Source organism: Kogia breviceps, chromosome 12 (genome assembly GCF_026419965.1).
Source record: "Kogia breviceps isolate mKogBre1 chromosome 12, mKogBre1 haplotype 1, whole genome shotgun sequence".
NCBI classification, from domain to species: Eukaryota; Metazoa; Chordata; class Mammalia; order Artiodactyla; family Physeteridae; genus Kogia; species Kogia breviceps.
Window position 1 is genome coordinate 92,636,929 of NC_081321.1, and position 25,004 is coordinate 92,661,932.

Consider the following 25,004-nt stretch of genomic DNA (forward strand, 5'->3'; position numbering starts at 1 on the left):
TTCAGAACAAAGGGGCCACGCTGAGTCCGAGGAAGGGGAGCTCCAGGCAAGTGCAAAGCCTCGGAAGGTGCTGGGCCAGCATCAAGGATTCGTGGAAGAGGGCCCCTTTGGGTGGCTCTCGGGGAAGCATGGTGGTAGGGGGAGGCCCTGTCCTTATTCCCCTGCATCTGCAGCTCGAAGGCTCCCGGGCTGTGTGCTCCCACCAAGCTTAAAACAGGCTTCCTCTGACATCGTTTCTACTCATCCAGGTTCGCAGGCCCGCTCGAGGGCCACCCCTACCGGACTGTATAGACATCAGGGACCAAGTGGAGTTTTTGGACAATCGGAAATTAAGTAACATCCATCTGACTCTCCTGGCCTCCCAAAATCAAGGACTTCTGGGTGAGGGAGGCAGCCTCGCCTCTCCCTCACCGTGGGTTTGGGTGGGGGACCGCGACTCAGATGCCATGGGGGCCAGACGGGAACTGAAGCCTGAGGCCGGCAGATAGAGACCATGACGAACTGGGGGCTCCATCTATATAGGAGACGGCAGATGGGAACGTTGGCTCAATACTGCCAGAAAATTCTCAATTTTCAAAAAAAGCAGAAAATTGTGATTTTTTTTTCTTTTAAATATGAAATTCTCTCACTTAAAATAGTGGTCATTAATTCTAACTTCACCCCACAGCAAAACCCCACCACCAGGCCTGCCGCAGAAAACACACTGCTGACCACGAAGTATGAGGAAGGGGACTTCCAGAGGGAGGGGTGAGGCTGGGGGCTGACAAGGACCCTCTGTCGGAGAGGTTTCTTCTCAGGTGCTGGCCGGATATTTATTTTTCACCGTGGTCACACGGCAGCTTTGCAAACCTTTCCTGTAACTGTGGTGTTTACCTCTCTAGGAGCCCTGGGTCCCAAGCGACAAGCCCAGGCTTTACTTTCCCAGCCTCCCTTGCAGCAGGGCGGTGAGCAGGTCACTGGGCTCGCCCAATCAGGAGTCTCCACTGCAGACCTCGGGCTGGGAGCCAGGGATACCGCGGAGGAGGCAGAGAACTCCAGGATGCTGGTGAGGGTGACATCAGAGCATCACATCTCGGATGCTGCACCCCTCCAAGCCTAGTTTGTAGAGATCCCTGAGCTGCAGAAGGTCCTGAATCGAATGCTTTTCTAATGAAGGTGGCCAGCTTGGGCTCTACGGTTTGCATCTGAGATTCCCAACTGACACAGGTGGTGCTTTAGCCAGGCAGGGAGGAACAGTCACTTAGCAAGCAGATTAAGACTGACATCGTCTTTAATTACCAGCCCCCCACCCCTCCCCACCTCACCCTTCAGCTACGGCTGACCAGCCTGGAAGATGGCGAGGCGGGAACGGAGCAAGAGGGCACAAGAGAGTGTGTCTGCCCCCCGGGGTTTCCTCTCTGCCGGGGCCCTTGGAATAGGGTCTTCATCGTAACACAGGCCCGATGGCCAGGCGTACGCACTGGGTCTCTGGAGCAACACAGGAGGGTCTAAAACAAAAACCTGCCTCGTGTTCTCAAGTGGTAGGTGATTCTAAAGAGGCGGTCGCAGCTGGATGTCTTCCTGGCTGGCTCGGTGGTTGAAGGCCTGACTTCCAAGGCCTGGGAGGCCCATGCACACCCCAGCCGGCTGGCTGACCTTGAATCTCTCTCGCTCACTGGTTTCCACTTTGGGTGCTGGTTAATAAAGAGACAGCCTGCCGGAGGTTTCAGAAGCAGCAGAGGCCCCTGTGTTTGGTGGGTGTCTGGTTTCACTTTCGGAGTGAGTTAGATGTGGCCCCTTGTGAGTCCTCCCACCGCCCCGGGGCACAAACCCACCCTGGCTTACCCGAAGCAGGTCAGCGCATGCTGTGTTTGTCAGATCCGCCTTCCCTGCGGGGCCTGCGCCCCTCATCCCCACCCGGAGCAGAGTTTCTACCGCGCGCCAGGGGTGCTGGGCACGTGTGAGGGCGGCAGAGAGCCTCAAGCGCCAGCTGACCCCTTCCCGTCTCCACGCACCTCCTCCCATTCTGCCCGGCAGTCAAACCACAAACCCCCCGCGCCCAGCACCACCGGGCCAGAGCTGAGCACACGCTTATCTTCTCTTTGATTCCGCTTCATTTCCGTCCTGCCGCTTCTCCCAGGCCAGGGGCTCCTCCCGGGGGACACGAACACTGGCTGAGAGTCTAGAGACCCGGGTCCCAGCAGTGGCCCCAGCTCCCGAGTCGCATGTCCTTCCCTGCGGTAATCGCTATTGTGGGGCTACAGACCGCAGGAACGGGCTGGGGCTAACTTGGGTGAAACAGAAATAGAAGGATCTGGAGGGAGTGGTTCACAGGCTCTGGAGGCAGCTGAAGACCCGGCCCTCAGGGAGTGGACTCCAGATGAGCTGCAGAGGCCTGGCAGCAAAGCTGCCCCCAAGGCACCAACATCTGGCTGTGTCCCGGCCTCATTCCACCAGAATTCAAAACGCATCATGGGCTGTGATGAGGTCAAATGCCCACCCCTTGTCTGGAGAGGCTGGATGGGGTACTTTGGTTGACAGCTTGACCAAGGCCTTACCTAATGCAGGAGGGTAACCTCCAAAGAGAAATGAGTGCTGCTACCAGAAACAGGGGACCAGACAATGCTGAACAAGCAGGAACCAAAGGCTCCAGGCTTCCCCTCTTTGGACCCAGCTTCCTGGCCTCCCAGCCCTACAAGAATGGGATCAGGTCAGATGATCCTGAAAGTTCCTCCAGGAAAGGCATCCTCTGAATGGAGGAATCTGAACTGGGCATCTTCCTTCCTTGGCAGGGGTGGGCAGGGTGGGGGGAGGCAGGGGGGTGGGAGAGACTCTTCTCAGCCCTCAGGAGGGGCTCCCGGCGTGAGGATGCTTTGCGCACCCACCCTGAAGCCCCCCATTTAGGAGAGAACTAGGCAGGGACAGGGCTGCTGCCTGAGTGGAAAGGAGGGCAGTTTACCTCCTCCCCTACGTGTGGCTTAAACCAGTGACCTTGATCTCATGGGCCCCAGGGAGCTCATGAGCCAACCTGAAAGCAGCAGAGGATGAAGGGCCCCTGGCTGCGTCACCCTCTCTCTCGGGGCAAGGCCGGAGGAACGCTGTGACTAGCTCATTCCTCCCGGCCGGGAGCTGCTCTCCGGGAAATGACCTAAACTGGAACTTGGGCAGCAAACCAACTGTACCTGCCAGGAAGCCCTCGCCCACTCCTGACTGATGAAGGTGATTTGTGTACCCACTTTTCATAGGTCGCCACATGGGACCCCTGGAAACAACCCTGGTAGAAAACAAAGCCTGCGGGATAAGGGTGCTCAGCCCTTAAAGGCAGGCCCCCAACACTGGACTCTCTCTCTACACCACCTGCCCGCAGCCTCTTCACTCCCCCATCTCCCAACCTCCACCTCTTCAGAAGCAACTAGGAACCCCAGCCTTACCCCTGCCTGAGCCAGGGCTCGAGGACCAACCCGGCCTGGCCAGTGCACCAGGGCCCGGAGGCAGGGGAGCAGGGCTAGGAAGAGGCCAGGGGACACTTCCTTCAGGAGGAAGTGGTGAGGGCTTCAGGCCTGTGGTCCCAGCCCAGAAGTCCTGCTGGCCCCTGGCTGAAGTCACCTGTGCCCTTCCTGCAGGAAGCAGGGGGCGGCAGGAGCAGAGGGGGCAGGGGAAGCTGCAAGGTATGTGGTTTAGGCTGTGAAGTTCACACCGGGGCGAGTCCGGACACTCGAGTGAGTGGGCCTGCTGAGCCGCCCTGCCGCCAGGCCCTCTTCCTGTCTCCTTCTCAGCCCTCTCCTGAAACCACCCTTTGCCTGCCCTCCAACACCTGTCCCTTCTCAGTGCCCAGAGCACAGACCACCAAGACGTTTCAGAACAGCCCACCTCAGACAGCAGGGGCTCCAGCATCACCAAGACTCCAGAGCGCAGAGCACCAAGAAGGTGAGCTGAAAGAGGGCAGAAAGTTCTAGAAGCCTTCCCTGAGAGGTACCAGGCAACAGTGCTGACAACACTTCCCCAGCCCTTACTATGCTCCAGGCCCTGTTCTTAGTTTCCAGGTATTAATTCCCGAATATGCCAAGTGCGGTTTGAGGTCCTACAGCACCGGCATCCCCGGGGGCTTGTCAGAAATGCAGGTATCTCAGGTCCCACCGCAGACTGAGTCCGAATCTGCATTTTATCCAGGTCCCCAGGTGATTTCTGTGCACACGGAAGTTTGAGAAGCATCATATTAACTCATTTGATCCTGACCACAGCACTTTTAGGTAGGTACTCTTATGATCCTATTTTACAGATGAGGAAACTAAGGCACAGAGAGGTTAAATATTTTGCCCATGGCCACACAGGTGGTAAGTGCCAGGGCTGGGACCTGAACCCAGGCCATCTGGCTCTGGAGGACACTCTCCTAACGGCTGGGCTGCCACTGCCTTTGGAACGGGAATTCCAGGCGCTGGTGGCCATTCAGTGCCTGTCCTGTTAGTGCTGCTCGGGCCTTCCAGAACCCACGCCAGCCTTCCCACCATTTCAGCTTGCCTCTCCGGGGAGAGTCTCAACCATGTCTGACACTCATATCTCAGTCTCCCGGGCACAGGAGGTAAGAACACCTAACAGTCTGCATGGAGCCCTCATCGCGCACCTGTATCATCCCAGCTCTGGGCTGGGAGTTATGGCAGCTACAAAAGATGCTCAAGATTCAAGTCTGCCTCAGGGGGTCCAGGGCCTAGTTGAGGAGACGGGAGACAGGAAATGGTCACATGGGTGAGTATAACTTTAACTGGAGGTGTTCAGACGCTCCCCGTGCAGCTGCCTCTTCAGGGCAGGCCTCGTGGTGGAGGCAGCTTTGAGCCAGACCTTGAAGGCTGAAATGTCTAATACAGGGCAAGGGTCAGAGACTAGGCTGAGCAAAGGGGCAGAGGGGGCAGTAGACACAGGTGTAAAGCGGCCCTTGTGGCTGAAGCAGATGCCTGGAGCTTTTTTTTTTTTTAATAAATATTTTTTGTTTTTGTTGGTTTGGGCCGCACCGCACGGCATGTGGGATCTTAGTTCCGCAACTAGGGATCGAACCTGCGCCCCATGGAGTGGAAGCTTGGAGTCCTAAACCACTGGGCCACCAAGGAGTTCCCTGCCCCGAGCTTTAAGCATCCCCCAGTCCAACCCTCATCTGATGCCAAGCCTCCCACCATTGCATCTCACCCAGAGTGCCCAAACTCCCCTGAAGTCCGCCTGTGTTGAGGAGATCGTTCCTTCCCATAGGGGAAAAGCCAGGCCATCTCTGGTGTGCACACGGATGTGGTTTTTCAAGCCAGTACGCCTGTGTACAGGTGGGTCTCCTTGAAGCACACCTGAGCCATGCAGATCCAGCAGGCCCTGCTGCAACCTGGGGAGTGAGAGATGCCTCATACGCCCAAGGCATCAGCTGTACCAGACGGGCCCCCGCACCTTTAGGCCCTTGAAGTCCTGGCTCCTTGGAGATGCCGCCATTAATCAGGAGTGTATCTGCAGGGGACCTGCACAGCTCAGCTGGGGGATCCTTTCCCACGGCAGCTGCTTGGGGGACCCTCCACCAGAGCACTGGCCGACACTGGAAAGGGGCTCCTCAGCAGCTGAGCTCCACCCTGCCTGGAGGAACCCCGAGGCCAGCGTGTCCACGCACACAGCAGTGCACCCCTCTTGACAGCAGTCTCTCTTGAAGGCCCCGAGCATGTGTGTGTAATAAACACAGCTTGTGTGTCCTGGGCCAGGAATGAGGCTGATACACGCTCCACGTACGATGCCGTTTACTGCCCATTGCAACCACAGGAGCCCCCTCTACCATGGCTCCCACGTAGAGATGAGGACACACAGGACTTCCTCGTAATCAGGATCTGAGGGCAGGTCGGCAACTCTAGAGTTGAGCTCTGAGCACCCACGCAGGATTCCTTCCCCCTCCCCCTCACTGCCCACCTCCTCCACGCCTGCCTCAGTACTCTGCACACAAAGGGTGCTTAATAAATGCCAAGAACACTTGAGTTGGGACTTCCCTGGTGGCTCAGTGGTTAAGACTCTGTGCTCCCAATGCAGGGGGCCCAGGTTCCATCCCCAGTCAGGGAACTAGATCCCACACGCATGCCGCAACTAAGGGTTCGCATGCCGCAACTAAGGAGCCCACATGCCATAACTAAGGAGCCGAAAGCCACAACTAAGGAGTCGGACTGCCACAACTAAGACCGGATGCAACCAAATAAATAAATAAATATCTTTAAAAAAACAAAAACAAACAAAAAAAAAACGCTTGAGTTAAAACACTGCAGGGCACGGTGACATGTGGGCCCAGAAGTTGCCACCAGAGGGCGATGCGTGCCTCTCCCCAGCCTCCACACGGGGCTTGTTCTGCAGGAGGGAAGTGGGGTGAAGGCAAGGAGAATGGCCCAACGTAGACAGTGACTGCTTCCTCCCTGGGGGCTCCAGGTGCCCACAGGATAAGAGGGGGAAGCAAGCAGGGCCCCTCGATTCCAGGAAGGCAGCACGAGGGAAGCCCAAGGAAAGCCAAGAGCAGTGACCTGCAGGGGATCTTGGAGACTCTCAGGTCTGTCCTCTCCCTGTAGAGATGATGAGTCTGAGCCCAGAGAGAGACAGCTATCAGCCTTAGGTCACACAGCATGGCAGAGGTTTCAACCCTGGCCTCCAGCCTCCCAGATTCCTTCATCCCACTTAACCCTCAGATTCAGAGCAGGGAACTTAACCCAGGTGGTTCCTCACCTTCCTCTAGTCAGAACAGACCAGAAACGGGTTCCTGAGACAGCCCCAGGCCCCGGCCCTCTGCCCCTCCTGCATCTCCTTCCCTTAGCCCTGGGGAAGGCGAACACATCCACCTCCAACCCTAACTCCCCTGAATGCCGAGGACTCAGTCCTGCACTCCCGGCCCCATCCACGCTCTCGGCCTCCACCTCCCTTGTCCTGCTCATCCGCCATTCCTCTGCCTCCCAGGTGCCACCGCCATGCTTTGGGCCTCAGCTGCTGTCCTCTCAGAGTGAAAATCAGATAATGTCCTGTCCCTGCTTAAAAGCCCCCAAAGGCTTCCCACTGCACTTGTGATGCAACCTCACCTCCTTGCCCTGAAAGACCCAGCCGCGCTGCCCCTCCCCCTGGCTGCCTGTCAACTCCTGGAGGGCTCAGAGCTCTTTCCTGCCTTGACCCTCACCCACACTCCCACGGAGCTCCTGCTGCAGCCTTCCCGGGCCAGCCCCACCTTGCCTAAAGCAGACACGGGCCTGTTCGGTCCCAGCACTTGCCCTTCTACCCCAGGCATTTGCTCTCATTTATAATTGGTTGGGCACTGGTGAAGGATTTGTTTGGGGTCTGTCCTCCTGGCTGGATTATGGCTCCTCAAGGTCACAGGTCAAGTCCATGGAGACCCATGGCCTCTCCGGCACCTAAAGCCATGTGTGGCTCAGGGTAGGTGCTCAAACTGTATTTGTTGAAAGTAACAAGGCAGGAGAAATCATTTTTAAGACTCTGTAGGCAATTTTGTCTTTAGAAAATGTGGTCATAATGAGTATAAAAAGACATAGAGGGCTTCCCTGGTGGCGCAGTGGTTGAGAGTCTGCCTGCCGATGCAGGAGACACGGGTTCGTGCTCCGGTCCGGGAGGATCCCACATGCCGCGGAGCGGCCGGGCCCGTGAGCCGTGGCCACTGAGCCTGCGCGTCCAGAGCCTGTGCTCCGCAACGGGAGAGTCCACAGCAGTGAGAGGCCCGCGTACCGCAAAAAAAAAAAAAAAAAAAAAAAGACATAGAGCAGGCCTAGTTTAAATAAAACACATGCCAGGGAAAAATAAAACAGATCCTTGCTTGACTGGGGCAAGCAGGGAAGACCTCCCCACATACACCCTTAACGTCCCCAAATTCTGGGACTTGTATGTATCCAGTCAATGAATATTTACTGAGTACCTACTATGTGCGAAACTCTCTTCTAGGCTCATGGACTATAACAGTGTAGAGCTTACAGTCTTGTGGGGGTGGGGAGGTGGGGAGGCAGCGGCGGTAGGCGGCCAGGGACCATAAATGCAACAGCCAAGCAACTTCCATAGGGAGTTAGGAGAAGACAAATGCCGGGGAAAGGAAAGAGCAGGATACGTGGGATGGGGAGGAGCACAGGTTTCAATGAGGCGGCTAGAGGAGACCTCATGAGAAGGTGATGTGAAAATCTGAAAGAAGGGCGGAGCCAGGCAGAACTGGAGGAGGGATAAAAAATAGAGAGTGTCTCCTAAATTTGCACAGCAACTGATATCTCCCTGAAATGTGCCCCAAGATCCCCAGTCCACACCTTTGCCCGTGCCAGCCTAGGAGTTCCACATGGGATGAGGTGGACTTGCTCTCAAAAAGTAGTTGCGGGATTTGTGGATTGGATTGAACAAAATGGAACGCTACCTGCAACCTTCTTCTTCACCTTCCTCCTAGCAAACTCCTACTCATCCTTCAAGACCCAAACATATATGGACAGAGTTGGTTGCTCTCTCTTCTGAGCTACCCACCTTTATACAAACTTTGCACCATATACAAGCTTCTTTTATAGTCCCCAGCGTACTGTACTTCTCAAGTTTGCCCGCAGGTCTAGGCTTTCCCATGAACTAGGAGCCCTCGAGAGGGTCTGACTCGTCCCAGGTGTTTTTAGACGCCTAGAGCCTCCTGGAGACACTTGATTGGTGGTGACAGACTTGAAATGACCTATTATCCTTCAGTGCTCCCTCTCAGGTAAGTGGTTTGCATTTCGGCAGACCTGGGGTACATTTGTTGAGGTCCTTTTAGAGTTCAACCCCTGTTAGTTAACATCGAAAACAGGTGACACTGGAAACGAAGGCAAGGAGCTTGAGCCCCAACCAAATCTCGGGAAGGGAAAAATCAGGGCAGCCCCAGGACCTTGGCACCACCCTGCCTGGGCTCCGTGGTCAGCTCCAGCAGTGGCTCTGCTGGGGTTGGGGACTCCCTTACAGCTCTCAAGTACTCTGACCACCAGGGGGCAGGGTAAAGTAGAGAGAATGGCCCTGGGTAGGGTAAAAGGGTGGTGAGGGGTCCCAGGGAAAGAGGGAACTGAGCGTGGGGACCACACCCAAAGTACCTCCCTCACAGGGCCCTGCCCCACCCAAGCCTGGCCACCACCGGATAGATCCAAAATCCCAGGTCGGGCACACCGGCTCCTTCCTGCCTCCTGGCCTTTCTTTCGGTTCCTGGGAAAGTGCTGAGCAGTTTCCTATCTCCAGGCCTTTGCCCACGTGGGTCCCTCCACCTGCGGTTCTGTCTCACCTTCTGGGCATCCGCTGAACCACCTCTTCCTCAGAGAGGCCGTCTCTGACCCACCCCCCACCCTTCCAAATTAGCCTCTTCCATCATTACCTTGAGAGCACTTACCCTAATGTGAGGTCCTAGCGTGATGATCTGTGTAACGTTCATCTCCCCTGCTAGACAGTAAGCCCCACGAGGGCAGGGACCGTGTGGGCTCTTGTTCACTGCTTTGCACCCTCTGCCCAGCACAGAGCAGGGCCCATCGTGGGTAGTGAACCCCAAACTGTTGAATGAATGAACATATGACACAGGAAGGAAATTATCCAAATAGTTTCTTCTTCTGTAAAATGAGTATAATAAAATGTCTACCTTCCGATAATATTTAAACCTATAAAGAGCCTACTCTGCGCCAGGATTTTCACATACTTACTCCTCTAATGCTCACGACAGCTCTCTGGGGTAGATGCTGTTATTATTATCCCCATTTTCTAGGTGAGGAAACTGAGGCACAGAGAGGTCAGGAGGTGACCTGCTCTCCTTTATCCGGTTAGATTTGAACCCAGGCAGCATCTGTCTCCAGCCACCTCGGTTAAACTCAGGGAAGCTCAACTCTTTTGGGGGAGGGTTGGGGAGGGTTGTGGAGGGCTCGCGGAGGTGATGACATTTGGTGCTGCTATAGCCCCCGTGCCCCGAGACCTCGAAGCCCAGTGGGCAAGGCTAATAACTGATAAGCACTGTGATCAGGGATCACTCAGGGCCAAGGCTGTCCCCCAGGTCTGAGAAGTCTTCCTAGAACCAAGATACCCTGGCCGAGGAAGATAGCCGCACCTGATGACGTGGCTGGAGAGCTTTGATGAGAAATGAACCAGCGGTGCTCTTGACCACTTCTCCCCGGCCACAACGCTTCTGATCTCACTCGGGAGTTCAGCCTAGACCCGTGGGGCTCACAGGCAAATCTTGCTTCCCATCATCCTGTTCTCCTTCCCAGGGGCTGGGTTAGTTGTGGTCATATGATCCGTTCTGGCCAATGAAAAGCGAGCAGGGGCTGCTGGGTGAAAGAATCTCTAGCTCTTCTTTCCCTCCCCCCCGTGATGCCTGATGTGACACCTGGACAACCATCTTGTGTCCACCACCTCGTGGCTGCCATCCTGTGGCCCTGAGGGAAGCTGGCTTGAGAACACAGCTGTTGCACTAAGTAGGCCGAGGGGAAATATGGGACAGATCAGGGTCCTCAGTGGTTCTGCGGAGCTGCCGAATTAACCAGCCCCAGAGCTGCCCCACCCTGGGGTTTAGGGTTATTTTGTCCTTGTTTGAAGCTCTGTGTTCAATATGTGTTCCTTGCACCCAAGGTCACCCTAACAAACACAGCAAGGACATGTAACAAAAAGCAGAGAGAGGAAAGGCGTCTTGTCCAGGTACTTGCGCTTCAAAATAAGAAGGAAAGAGCTGCATTTCCAGCCAAGAGCTTTGGGAGAGGATGCTCTGAGTAGACACGTGGTCCCCTCTACCCAAACACCCAAGATGCCCCCGGGGGAGGCAGGCAGAGGGGAGAAAAGGAGCGTCAGTGTTGGGGTTCCTGGTGAAAGTGGATCCTGCTCCCTCCTTCCCAGCTGAGCCTGGCAAGGGCTCCAGGGAAGACCCCCAGCAGGTCTGGGGCATCTGAGACTCAGAGGGGCCGTTCCTCTCTTCCCAGGCAGAACCCCGGGGAGGTGGCTGAGACCCCAGGGAAGAAATGGCCAGAGAGCGCATCCAGGCAGATAGGGCTGGGCTCAGACGGCCCTCTGGGGGATACAGAATTCGTGAGATAAGCACGCGTGCAGAGAGGACCCAGGAGGCTCTACAGGAATGGGGCTTAGTTCAGCAGGTATGTAGGTGGAACCAGGAGCCTGGAGCAGAGGGGATATTGACACACTCAGCAGATGTCCTCTGGGCACGCACTGCCAGGTGATCCCTCCCGCTGCCAGGATGTGGCGCTCAGATGCAGCCCCCCAGGAAAGGTGGTAAGAGGAGAACCCCAGCTGGCCAAAATCGCATTTCTTCAACTTCAGCAGAAGGAACTTAAGCTTAGTCATGGAGAAATAAAGCAAGCTCTCTTCTGCGTACATCTGAGTTTGCGGCATCAACTCATTCCCCTCAGTGGTGAAGAGCAGTCAGCCAGAAGAAGGTCAGCCACCAGCGACCCCACCCCCACCAACACTGCTGCTTCCCTGCAGAGGGTCCCCAGTTTCCTCCATGTGCCTGCACCCCAGTTACTACTTCCTCCTGTCCACGCCACCACCTGCAGGCGACCTCACACCTCATCCGGACCCTGAGCTGCAAACCCCAGGCCTTGTTGCTGGCCACCCGGCCTCCCGTCTTCCTGGGTTTGCAGACCAGCTGCTCCCAGCCACGCTGGCTTAGCTCCGTGCCCTCTTGACTCATGTCATGGAAATCCCTCCTTCCTTTCTGGCTCCTGCAGCCACCCGCTGGCCCCAGCTCTCCCCAGCTCGGCCCCGCCCATAATGTTCTTGACATCTGTTTCTGATCTCGCTGAGTTTCTGCCCATGTTTCTCCCTTCCTCCAGATGTACACGTGGCAGCATGTGGCTACTGGGACAGGCCTGTGGAGCTGGCAGGGGGGGAGGGAGCAGCAGAGCCGCGGGATTTTATCCCCTGGCCCAGGATTCCTGGTTCTTGTTTCCCGCTGCTCCTCTCCCCCTACGCTCAGTAAAGTCATTCATCCAAAAACCGCTCTCCGCTCTTCAAGGACCCACACGCCAGCTGCTGCTAATGCACAAACACCATTACAGTCGGTCCTCACTCAGGACAAGAAAGGGATGGTTCCCGGGCTGGGCAGGCGGCTACACGGGCATTTCGCTAGCTCGCTGGGGTCACCAGGACTACACGTTGCACCCAGGGGATGTTGTCCCCACAGACCTGGCAGCGGGCTGAGGGGGGCCTCCAGTTTCCCAGGGCCCTTGCCGAAGGACCTCCACCAAGAACTTACCTGTTGGGAGAGTCTCCATAACAAAGATCTAGTGGCTCTTAGCCCCCGCCCCATTGACGATATGCCTCCAAGTCAGGAACTAGGACAGACCAGAGACCTCCTCTGAAGCACGGAGGGAAAAGTGTCTGTAGCAGGTCCAATTAGACAACGAAGGGCTGCCAGACTTTGGAGCCCTGAACTAATGTGGCCTGGAAATGTCTGGGGCCTTTGGCCTCAGCTTGCAAAGGGCAAGCTTCAGTCCTCCTGCAGGTGCTTGGCAAGTAGTGTCAAAAGCTTTTCTGCCTCAGTAATCAGCAAATCAAGTCCTCATGACGTCCATGACCAAAGGCTCCTTCCTGGCACTGGAGGTGACCTTTACCACCAGTGTCGGAGCAGGGGTGCCGGTGAGGCCGATGATACTTCAGCAGATCCTGGGCCAAAAGTGGATGATGGGATGGCTCCCATGAGTAGCCTCTGACCTGTTAGGGCTTCTTGGGTGAGAGCTGCCAGGCCTTCAGGTGTGGTGGGAAACCTCCTTCGGGGGCCAGATGGGCTTCAAGGAAACTAAGACTTATGTCTCCCCCTGCCTGGGTGGCTGCGGGCTCAGGTGAATCCTGGGGCAGTTACGGTGGATTTGTCTTTATAGCATCCTCTTCCACGTGGTACCCAGAGAGCCATCAAACACAGGCACACAGGCAGGGCAGATGCCCCCATCAAGCCAATAAGGGGAGCCGCCCCTGATTCCATTAGGTATTTTTATGTGAGTAGCTACTACGCTAGCTTAGAAGTCAGAACCCACCAAGACTGCCCGTTGTAGGACGTGGAGCGCTTTCCACCAGAGACTAGCCAGCTGTTCTCTGGCAAATATTACACACAAAACAGGAGACAGAAGCCCCAAGTGAGGATCTGTGGTTTGCTCAGCACGTCCAAGTGCCTTACTGGAACATAAACTCCGTGGGTGTCCTCCATGGGAAGGTGATGGGTTGTGCCTCCAATTGCAGCCTCCAAGCCTAGCGGCGTACCCAGCACACAGTAGGTGCTCAGTAGTTGTGGTTCAAAGGATGAACGCAGGGACTTCCCTGGTGGCGCAGTGGTTAAGAACCTGTCTGCCAATGCAGGGGACACGGGTTCGAGCCCTGGTCCGGGAAGATCCCACATGCCGCAGAGCAACTAAGCCCGTGCACCACAACTACTGAGCCTGCGCTCTAGAGCCCGCGAGCCACAACTACTGAGCCCGTGTGTCACAACTACTGAAGCCCGCGCACCTGGAGCCCATGCTCCGCAACAAGAGAAGCCACCACAATGAGAAGCTCATGCACCACAACGAAGAGCAGCCCCCGCTCGCCACAACTAGAAAAGCCTGCACACAGCAACGAAGACCCAATGCAGCCAAAAATTAATTAATTAATTTAAATTGTTTTTAAAAAGGCTGAATGCAGCGCTCACTGGGCAACCTCTCTTCTAATCCTTACGGCCACCCCATGAGATAGATGGTCATCACTCCCATTTTACAGACAAGGAGACAGAGGCTCCGAGATGGGAGCACTTTCCCAGGGCCACAGCCAGAGCACAGCACAATAGACCCTGAGCTGGCTCCACTGCCTCCAAGGCACACCAGCTGAGCGAGTGACCGCGGAGAGCTGGTTCTTTTGTGGGTGGCGAGCACGTGGAACGGAGCCCTGGGCTGCCTTGGTCACTCTGGGGCCCTGAACCCGGGCCCAGCAGAACAGGATGGGCTGCCCTCCCAAGGTGGGCAAAGGAAACCGAGCAGAAAGAACCAGGCTGAATTGCCAAGAAGACGCACGACTTTTAATTATGCTGGACAAGCAGGGCAGGGGTGAAGTCGGGCTGGGGGTGGTTGGACAGGACCAGCCTTCATGGCACCGAGTCAGGCCCTGCTCCCATCCCCCAGCCATGCAGCCATGGCTCCCCTGGGTATGAGTAAGCACCAGAGACCACCGCCGGGGCCACCTCTGCCCCAGAGGCCGCATAAGCACCAATGGGCGGAGGCCATCTCCCTCTGGGGAGAGGTTCGGGCCACCTGGGGTTGCGGGAGGGGAAGGCTGGGGGCCACCAGGCTGTCCCACCCTGGGAGAGGGGGAAGGGACAGAAGTCCTGACGTCCCTCACTTGGCCTCAGCGTCGCCCAGCGCCTCCCTTGGCATCATGGCTCAGAGGAGGGTCCCCACAATTGACCTGGAATGTTGCTCGCTTTGGTTCCCCAGACCTGCTGAGGGGTCCAAAGCCCGGTGCCCTCTGTCCTGGCTCATTGCCCGGCAGCATTTGTAAAGGCAGCAGCAGGCCAGAGGCGGCTCTGCTGTGCAGGAGCTGCCCACCCGGGGCCTCAGCACCTCAACAGCCTGGAGAGCCAGAGGCACTGGGCTGGCGAGAGACACCAAGGAGGTCAGAGCACCTGGGGACGGACGTCAGTGTCTCACAGTGGCTGGGAGCCTGGGAGAACTGAGGCCCAGGCACCTTTGGCAAAGCGGGCTGACCACGGCCCTGACAGCCACCCGGCAGCGGGGCAGGCAGGGCGTGTGCTGAGGAGGGTAGGAGCCCTCACAGGCTTCCATCCCAGCCGTGTGGGGAGCCATGGGCCTGGGCCCCCTTACCCCAAAATGCCCCCTAAACCCTGGGTCCTCTCCTCACAGCACCTTTCCGCTGACCAAGGCCCCCCTGGGTTTGCTTTAATGATGGGCATTGGGCAAAAAAGAAAGGAACAGGCAGAGGATATCCCCCAACTGGGGTACCCTATCCTGCCATCCTGGGGAGTGGTGGGTAATGGGGGGCCACAGTGCCTGAATGCCCAGAACACAGACTTGTGTGATCAGAGACCCATGTGTTTCTCCGGGTCTGGTTTCAGAATCGGTGTCTCCCCTCCCTGGCTGGACTGGGTGTTCACCGAGAGCAGGGCCTGTGTCTGCTTCACCTCAGCCTTCCCGGAGCATGGCACAGAGCAGGCGCTCAGTGAGTGTTTGATGACTGAATAAATGAACTGCGGCTGCACAAGTCGGGGCACGGACAGGAGTTCAGAGGGAAGGGAGAAGGCGCAAGAGACAAGAGGACGGGGTGCCCTAGAAGGGTGAGAGAATTTCAGGATGTTGGGAAGATTCTAGAATGTTTGGAAGATTCCAGAATGTTGTGAAAGTTATAGGACCTGCTTACTCAAGTGGGGTCCATAGACCAGCAGCACCAGCAGCACCCAGGAACGTCCTAGAAATGCAAAATCCTGGGCCCGCGCCACACCTGCTGAATCAGAACCAGCATTTTAGCACAATCCCCGGGTGATACGGATGCACATTCAAGTTTGAAAAGTGCTGGTCTAAAAGGTTGGGAAAGTTCTAGAAGATTTAGGTTAGGAGGTTTCTGAAAATGTCCAAGAGAGGAGAGAGGCAGGAACAGACTGGGAGGGGTGATGGAGGGAAGGAAAGAGGAGGAAGGCTGCCCAGAATGCCAGGTCCCAGGACCAACTTTACAGACAGGCAAACTGAGGCCCCGCAGGGGACACACCTGCCCGTGAGCACCCCAAGCCAGAGCTGCCCCAGGGGAGGCACTAATCGTCCTCGGGCTTGATGAGGTGTCCGCTGAAGGTGATGTAGGTGTCGATGTCGTCGCTGTAGACGGCGTTCTCACGCTTACGCTTGAAGAGCCGTGCCCAAACACGGTCGCCGGGTGCCAGGGCCAGCATCACACTCTGGCTCTGCATGATGCTGCGGTCGCTGGGCTGCGCGTACAGGATGACGGCCGCCTCGTCGTTGTGCACGACGTGCACGTAGGTCTCCTTGAAGTTCCAGCTGTGCACGTTGAGGCTGAAGAAGTAGAGGCCGCGCAGGGGGGCAACGAAGTGGCCGGCAGCCAGGTTGAAGTGCCCGTCCGGGTTCACGAAGACTGTGTCGAAGAGCAGCGGCTGGAAACCCTCGCTGCTGTGCAGGGCCGTCTTGCGGCCCACCGAGAAGGCTGAGAAGCGCGTCTGGCACGGGCCGCCAGGGCTGCCTGCTTGCCCCTTGGCGCCCTTGGTGCCCTGGGGGCCGCGCTCCCCCCGGGAGCCCTCCCTGCCCAGCTTCCCGGGTGAGCCCAGTAGGCCTCGGTCCCCTTTGTCACCTACGGAGACAAAAAGGAGAAAAGTCAGGGCAGGCACCCACGCCTGCACCCAGGGCCCTCCTAAGCATTTGCAGAAGGCTCGCCCCTGCCCAGAGACGGCAGGCCAGAGAAGAGTCAGCACCTACTGAGCACCTACTGCATGCCGGGCATCGCCACCCCGAGCGCCCCTCTATAGGAGACACCACGTCCACCTCCACTCACAGAGAGGTGAAGGGACTCTCCCGGTGGCACAGCTTAGGAGCAGGGGAGCAGGACTCCAGCTGTGGTCTGTCTCCACACCAGCCTGCTCCCTCCTCAGCAGCGAGGGTCTGACTGTGGTCTCTGCCAGACCAGGCCTGGACGCCAGGTGTCACTGCACCCAGCGGGACTCCAGGGGGATGTGAGCGTGGCATTTCTGCCCCAGAGAAGGGATCACCCGGGAGGAAGTGTCCAGAGTCGGAGCCAGGCAGCCCTTGGTGGGCGTTACCGCCCCTCTGCATGACCTGGGGCCTTCATGTTGGCGTCTTGGGATGTTTTTGTCTGCATCTTGTAGAGGATCACGCGCACCTCACAGGGATGCCCCTAGCCCTCTGGGAAAGCACCGGGTGAACTCTGCAGATAGGAGGCAGGACGATTCACCCAGCACTGCCCAGCCCACCTCCCCCTGCCCTGGGCTCTGGCAGCATCTGCCCTGGTTCCCAGGCAGGCACACCTCTGGCCAGCCCTTGTTCCAGGCTGACCTTGAACACAAGAAAAGCAGGTGACCACCTACTTTTTATTTTTTTACCACCTACTTCTTGAGGGACCAGATCCCAAATATTTCCCTGCTGCCTGTCACAGAGCCTGCAATCACACGCTTAGCTACATCCCTCTGAATGAACTAGACAGCCCTGTGTTGTCCCGGGGTCCCCTATGACCACGGCAATGCTGCTAGGAAGAGGGAAAGAAGGGGCAGAAAAGAGGGCACAGGTCCTTGGAGGAGAAGCCTGGAGAGAAGCAGGGAGGAGGGAGTCCACGGCTCTGTGGAGATCGTCCTCACTGGCCTCGTTGGTGAACTACCTACCTCATCATGTGCCCTGCACTTTACAGTTTGCAGAGTACTTGCTTCGCCCCGGCCCCAAGGGAGGGCGTGAAGGGTAGTTATAAGAGGGGGTTACCTTCTCCATTCTACAAATGAGGCAGCAAGCCCAGGGAGGGAGAGACAAGCCTGCCCCACACAGCAAGGGAGCTGAAGAGCTGGGGCTGGAACCCAGGACTCCTGACACCAGCCAGACGCCTTCTGCCCGGCAGGCAGCTAGCCCGGCCCAGGAGAGGTGACGTGGGGTTTTAAGGAGGATAGTGAGGGGGGAGTACAGTCAGCATCCGAGCACCTCGTCAACCTCACAGAGAGGGCTCTGTTGGCCTTGGGGAAGCGGTGATGTGTGAGGTGGTGGGCAAAGTAGGGAGAGGACAAGAGGGGCCCTCAACCACAAAATCTGAAGGCCCGAGGGTCTCAGGTGCCAGCTGACCCTCTGGAGTCCTCGGCGACAAATCCTAGCTCTGCCCCTAACAGCTGTGTGACCCCAGGAGAGCTCCTCCCCTCTCGGAGGCTCAGTTTCCCCATCTGCAAAGTGGGAGGAATGACAACATACCAAACTTGTGGGGTTGTCGTGAGCAAAGACAGAGGTTAAGGATGTCAAGTTCTGGCCCCAGGACCAGCCATTCACAGCCCCCAACAGCAGAAGCAGCTTCCTTGAGATTTGGTTTTAGAGGACAGGCAGCCAACTCTCACCTGGGTGGCCCTAGTGGCCCCCACGGCTCTCCCTGATTCTACCCTTGTCTATTCTCCACAGAAATTAGAGTGATCCATTTGAAACTGGGCCAGGTCCCTCCTCTGCTCAAACCCTCCCCCACTCCCCATCTCACTCAGAGGAGGAGCCCACATCTGATCTGTTTTGTCTCCAACCTAGCTCCTCCCCTTGCCCCCTGTTCCTTAAACATATGAGGTCCTCTCTGGCCCCAGGGCCTTTGCACCTGCTATGCACTCTCCTGGAATGTTCTTCCTCAGATATCCACGTGGCTTCTCCCCACCTTCTCAGTGAGACCGACACTGACCACCCCCATTTAATACGCAACCTGCCCCCCACAGCTGCACTCCAGACACCCCTTACCCTGCTTCACCTCGTCACTTCCATAGCATTTATCATCATCCATCTCATTAACTCGAGTGATATGTTTACTACTCACTGTCTGCCTCACCCACTAGAACAGAAGCTCCACAGTGGTGGCATCTCTGTCTGATGTGTACACGCTCCATCCCAGAATTCAGAATGGTCCTGGTATGCAGTAGGTACTTAATAAATGTGTGAATGAAAGAAAAGGTCTGGGACAGTTTTCTGGCCTGGTTTCTTCTGCTCCTTCCACCTCACCTCCCTGAGCCCAGGAAGAGATCCCCACGCCCTCCCTGTACCCGACCAGGCCAGTCCAGCCCAAGCCACGTGTGGGTCCTCACCCTTCAGGATGGTGATGTTAATGTAGGGCCTGACCTCAGGCAGCATGTACGGGAGGGCGGACGGAGAGGCCAAGGACGCATGTGCAGCATCAGCAAGGACCAGGGGGTCCTCAGAGTCACAGCACCGTCGACAGAGCCCAGGGGAACTAGAGGCCGCAGCTTCCCCAGAGGTGGGCTCCTCGGTGGGGATTCCAAACACAGAGAGAGGGTGCAGGAGCACTGCCCAGAGGAGGCCCAGGGCAGCTATCCCCATGGCGACCTGGAGCAGGGAAGGAGGGACAGAAATATATTACCTTGACGTCTATACTCCGCTGATGCCCAGCGCGGATGCCACCACCCACAGCACGTGCGTTCCTGACATAACTCGGGGAGGGGGCACTAGCGCCCCCATTTAACAGATGAGAAGACAGAGGCCTACACAGGGAAGCAAGTTCTCCAAGGTCACAAAGAGACTTGTGGTAGTGCAGGGCCTGGAAGCTGAGTCTCCTGGAACCCAGTCCCTGGGCATCTCTGGCACACATGGGCCCACGAAGGAGGACCCCCTCTGAAGATGAGGGTCCTGGGAGGCCTTTGCTGGGGTGGGTGAGGAAGATGCCCTGCTGCCCATGTGTCATAGCCAATGAGACTGTAAAATGCTTTTCTCACCCTCCCAACCTCCCTCTGGCTTGTTTTCTTGCCCCAGACTCCACTGTCACTGGAGGGCAAGGTAGAAGAAGGTGCCCCTCAGGACAGACAAATTAGAAACAAACAAACAAAAGAAGACCCCGCAGAAATGCTCGTTGAAGGTGTGTAGCTGGTGTCAGCCCACCTCCTCTCTCAGCATGTTTGTGCAGTCAACAACCTACCAACTCAACCTCACACAAGAAGCCCCGCAGGGAAAGGAGCAGGAGAATAAATTCATTGGAAGCTGATCATGTCAATCATCATAGACCTGCCAATCAGCTGCCAAGGTGGTAAGTTGGAACTAAGGGGCAGGACCCAGGCGGTCTGGAAAATTCAAAACGAACAGGGAAGTCCAAGGGTTTGTGAGGATCTGTCTTTGACCTTGGCCAAGAAGGGATCCAGAGTCCACGGAGAGCGGCAGAAAGCAGCCTGGACAGCAGTGACTGGAGACAAGCCGGGGCTGGGTGGGCAGGAAGCCAGGCAAAGAGCCTTTGAGGTGGTGGCAGTCTTTGGGGGCTGGCACCGAGTTATCGCAGGATCAGAAACACTCTGAAACCAGACTGGTTTTTACACTTCTGGTGTTCTTTGTTTATTTCCTTTTTGTTCTCCTTTAACATTTAGTACAATTCAAAATATTTTTCTGTGGTTAATATGTGTAGAGAAGGTAAAATTATTATTTTTTTTAAAATGCCATTCTAACCTAACCTGAACACTGAGGTAGGAGTTGGGCTTTAAAGGGGCAGGAGCCCTCCCCCCAACAACCCCCTCCCGGCTCCCTGGGGGCTGGGTAGTAGCAGGAGAAGAGAGGGGTGGGCAGGCAGTCTCCAGAGCCATCACCCCTCTCCTGAAGGTGACCATTCCCAAGCCTCCCCCGCCTCCCCGGCCCCCGGCCCCCGTTCTGCTTTCCTGGTTCTGCTCAATAAGGCACGTCAAATCTTCAGAGATCAACATCCCTTCTGTCCGAGATTATGTAAATTACACAACCCAGTGGTTTTGAGAAGAGCAAAACCCCCTCTTTTTCTTCCCATAGATGTGACCTCATAGGAAAAGATGAGGCTTTGGAGTCAGACTTGAGATCCCAGAATAGTTTACAAGCTGTGTGACCTAGGGCTAGTGGCTTAACATCTCTGGGCTTCTTGCTCCTTGACATTTACAAGGAGGAGACAACACCACCTTCCTGCCCAGGTTATTTGGGAGGATTTAAATGCAGGGAAATTGCCTGACTTGTAAAAGAATCGTAATTAAACGTTTGTCCCTTTCTCTGCTGCCCAACACGACCTCTCCCCAGGGCCTGCATGGGATAGGAGGAGCAGAACGCTTTCCAGAGGATTAAAACTGTTTGGGGACATTTCTGTTGGCCTAGCCAGCTGAGAGTCAAAGAATCTGTGACACAGAACTGTGACCTGGGGGGGGTGAGGGGGGGCGATGCAGGAAGTAGGAAGCAAAGCAGCCTTTAACCAAAGTAATAACCACAGCCATGGTCACTGACTGTCCCTGGAGGAGGGTGTCACACAGGGATCAAATGTGAGGGACCAGGCCTTTGGGGGTGATTTGGGGGTCCCTGCTGCCTCCATGAGGGAGCTGGGGCCTCTTTGGGGTGGGGGAAGGGCCAGGCCCTGCTGAGCTGAGTTGGTGCCTGTCCAGGCAGGGGTGGGCACAAGACAGGAGCATCGGAGGGAAGCCCTTCACCAGGGCTGAAGTCTCAGTCAAAGGAAGGAAGGGGGAAGGGAGACCCTAGAGGGGCTGGCCGGGGTCAGAAGGAGACAGCAGGGCCCCGAGAGGTGAGATGTGTCCAGGAAGAGAGGAGAAAGAAGAGGAATTCCAGGCTCTGACCCCAACCCCCTCTGCCCTGCTGGAGGAAGTTGCAGGACGTCCCATCACTCACCCAGTGTCCTGCAGCCTCAAACAGCAGCTCACGGACCCCGGGCCTCTGGGCCGCCTCTGGTTCCTTGGTCCATGTTTGCAATTATAACTTGTTGCTGGCCCAGAACCCCAGGCCTGGCGGGCTGGCCAGGGAGGGAGGGAAAAAGGGATGGAGGCAGAGCAGAGGGAGGGAGGGAGGGTGGAGGGGCGGGCTGAGCTGGCTTCCCACGTCCCCTGCTCCCTGCTCCCTCCCCTCCAGCCTCTGGGTTCTCCGGAGATAAAGGGAGCTGGGGATTTCCTTGGCTTAACTCTCTGGTGGTCCTAGAGGGTCTTGTTTCATTCAGAGACCCCACAAAGCTCCAGCAGGAAGGGGTCTGAGGCCCCTGATGGGAACTCGAGGCTGGGAAGGGGGAAGGGCAGGGAGCCCCAGAAGCTGCTCAGGAAAGGAAGGCAGTGCTGGAAGAGCTCGTTAGTTCTGAGTCACTGAGGCAGGCGGCACGGAGGGAGCATGGCCACCAGCCCAGTAGCCTCAGGCTCAAATCCTGGCACTGGAACCCACCAGCCAGTCCCTCCCCTCTCAGACCCTAGTTGTCTGTAGAACTCCAGTTCCCAGCCCCATCCGTGCCAGTCACAAGAGGAAGTTTAGTAAATATTTGTTGAGTGAAGGTCTCACCTCCTCCGAGATCAGGTAAGGGCGGCAGCCAGGTCAATAGCCCCATCCCCAATGGACACCAAAGTCCTCCTCCTCTGCCTGGAAATGATGCCATGATTATCCATCTTCCTGGTCTTCTACAGCCAATCCACCCGTGGAAATGACCCCCAAGAAGGTCACAGGAGGGCAGCCTGTACAGAATGCCCCTGGGCCTCTGTTTCCTTCTGGTTAGGCTACAGGAGGCTTTGCAAAGGCTGCAGCCCTGGGTCCCTGGGGTCAGAGACCCCTGTGCAAAGACTCTCTCAAACATCCCTCACCCTCTAGGCCCCTCTCATTCTACATTGGTTGAGTACTTACTGCCTGGGCCGGGCTTCATCTTTGCAGGGGTTTGGGGGAGCCAAAAGGTATTTACATCCATTTTCTTACTCTTCTTGGGAAAGGGAGCTAGTGGTGGGAGCTGATGTGACTTTCACAGGGTCACAGTTAGTGAAGAGGAACCACAACCCTACAGAATGGAAGTGCTCGCCGTCCTACCAGAGTTCCCGCGATGGCACAGCTGGGCACAGTTGTGGGCAAAGGCTGCAAGAGAAAGATGGTGACATTACCACTCTTAGGAGGCACAGGAATGCAGTGACCTAGGGGGATTTATTGAAGTCTGGGGCTTTGGGCACTAACCCCCAGGTCCCACTCACATCTGGGCAAAGTGTGGAGGATGGAACAGCCCTGGCTGTGTGTCCTTGACCATCTCCCATCTCTGAGTTTCTGGTTTTTTATTACTTTGGGGGATAAACACACAGCAGAATATCCAGGCCTGGAAGGACCCTTAGAGATGATCTAATCCAATTCCTTAATCTGTCCAGCAGGGACACTGTGACCAGGGAGGGCAAGTCTTTGGCTCAAGGTCAAACAGCAGACTGGAGTCCAAGTTGGGATGAGAGCCAGACTCTCCCAACCTCTAGTTTTGTGCTGCTTCCCCCTCCCAACCCACTTGGAGTACCCCACCCTCACCCCAGGCCTACTTAGGGGTTCAAGGGGCCCCAAAGGAAAGCAGATGGAAGGCCTAAGGACACTGGGAAAACTGTCAGGTCCACACTGGCTGTGCCCTCTATGTGGCCCTGCGTCAGGCAGCATTCCCAGGGCACGGAGCCAGGGCTGCAGAGAGAGGGAGGCGAGGGAGCCCCCTCCCCACCCCCGCCTCACTGCCGCCACCATAAGGAAAAGGGCTGAGTCAGCAGCACTGGAGCAGGACACAGCTCCTGGCTGTCTCACAGAGATCTGGCTTAGGAAGCCTAGCATCTGAGGAAAAAGCGAAGAGAAGGGAAGACGGATGGGGGATGTGAAGCAGGGTGGGGACACAGAAGTGGTTTGGTCCAGGGCTCATCGTGTGCTCCCTGCCTCGCCCAACAGCCCCTCTGCAGAGGAGGAGCCTCATCTCACGTGACAGGTGAGGAGGCTGAGGTCTGGAAAAGCACATGATTCTCATCAGGTTCTAGGACCAGCTCCTTTGACTCCCAGCCAATGTCAATGCCCCAGAAAAGGGTCACTTATCCCCCTTGCTCCAAGGCAGCTGGCTGGGGGCAGGGCAGACAAGGGAGTAGGACTCAGGAATATTACACACTACTCTAATATTTTTCCTCCCTCTCTCTTCCACCATGTCGCAAATTACCCCATTTGTGCATCAGCCCTTGGTCTCCCAGCCATTCTGAGGATGTCCCCAGCAGGCCAGCCAGGCAGCTTGGAGACAGGGCCCCCGCCCCAGGGCAGACAAAACTGGGTTACGTCTCAGCTCCACCTCCTTCTAGTTTTGTGTCCTTGGGCATGTCTCCCTACCTCTGAGCCTTGGTGACCCAAGGCCGGAGGAACATGAGGAGGCCAAGACCATCTGAGCAGCCTGCTGAGATAACCAATGGGGCTACTCTACACCGGCCACCAAGAAGTGCTTCTCCCGGGTTAAACCCTGAATATGGTGAGGGCATGAGCCCATTCTCCTCGTGCACACAGATGAGACACACACTCACCAACTCTCAGAACCAAGCTCCTAGCCACATCCACCTTCCAGCCCAAGGTTGGCAAGAAGATATAAAAATAGGGACATTTAGTCAGTGCGTAGAAAGCACCAAGAACCCTTCATGCATTTTTTAAAAATAAAATATGTGCCTCTCACAAAGTGAGACAGAACCCAAAACATGATTCCCGGAGTCAGCTAGGCAAGTCACGGATCTAATTGTTCTAGGATTGGTAAGAAACTAAACAAAGGAAACCGTGAGCGCCCCCTACTGGGGAGAGGCTATGCGCCTGGCACCCACCCCATTCCACCCCGGGCTTGGGATGCTCCCCACCCGTCCCCTTCTTAGGGAGCTAAGGAGGGGAGAAGGGGGGAGATGAAGGGCCCACTAACACGTGCTAGGGGCTGGATGGGGCGCCCGTTTCCTCACTTCTTCCTCCAAACCCCACTTCCTGCAAAGTGGGCAGAGGGTGCAATGGGACCCTCCCTCTCCAAGGCAGCTCGCTCACTCGGCTTCCTGGTTCTGCATACCCCTCCTTCGACTAGCTGGGTCATCCCGGGTGAACTTGGCTCTCCGGACTCAGTTTCTCCGTCCTGGGCTCTTCAGCAACCCATGTCTGTTCCTACAGGTGTTAATCCGAGTTGGGCGAGTTTAATCCCATTTTACAGAAGGGGAAAGAGAATCCCCAAGGGGCCCAGAAAAGGAAAGAGCCAGCCCCATTCCAGTCCCCCTGGACCCTGACGAGGACCCTGTTGTTACAGAGTGGGAAACTGAGGCTCAGGGAAACAGGTGAAGCAACTGGCTCCCTCCCCACGGCTGACTAGCGGCAGAGCGGGATGATGGGGTCGCCAAGGCACGCGGGAGGCCAGCGCCATCCTCCCCGCTTCTCTCCGCGAATTAAGGGGAGTGACTCCCACCCCCCAAGCCGGGGAAGCCCCTCCATGCCCACACGCTTCGGGCTCAAACCCTGGGAAAAGACTGCCGCCAGCTACAGCCACTCTTGGCACCACCTAGGGCTCAGCCAGACCAGATCCCCGCCACGTAGAAACCTGCCGGCTTGCGG

At 56.6% G+C, this 25,004-nt stretch overlaps 1 protein-coding gene across 1 annotated transcript; it reads right to left on the reverse strand.

Moving 5' to 3' along the window:
- Positions 1–13,976: 13,976 nt before the first annotated feature.
- On the reverse strand, positions 13,977–24,726 carry C1QTNF6 (C1q and TNF related 6). The gene is made up of 6 exons (XM_059082310.2): positions 24,450–24,726; positions 22,293–22,514; positions 21,957–22,034; positions 21,306–21,426; positions 18,758–19,016; positions 13,977–16,287 (listed from the first exon to the last, which is right to left on the reverse strand). Exons 5-6 carry the CDS (start codon positions 19,008–19,010, stop codon positions 15,740–15,742), a joined length of 801 nt encoding a protein of 266 aa, XP_058938293.1. The 5' UTR covers positions 19,011–19,016; positions 21,306–21,426; positions 21,957–22,034; positions 22,293–22,514; positions 24,450–24,726; the 3' UTR covers positions 13,977–15,739.
- Between the last annotated feature and the right edge of the window lie 278 nt (positions 24,727–25,004).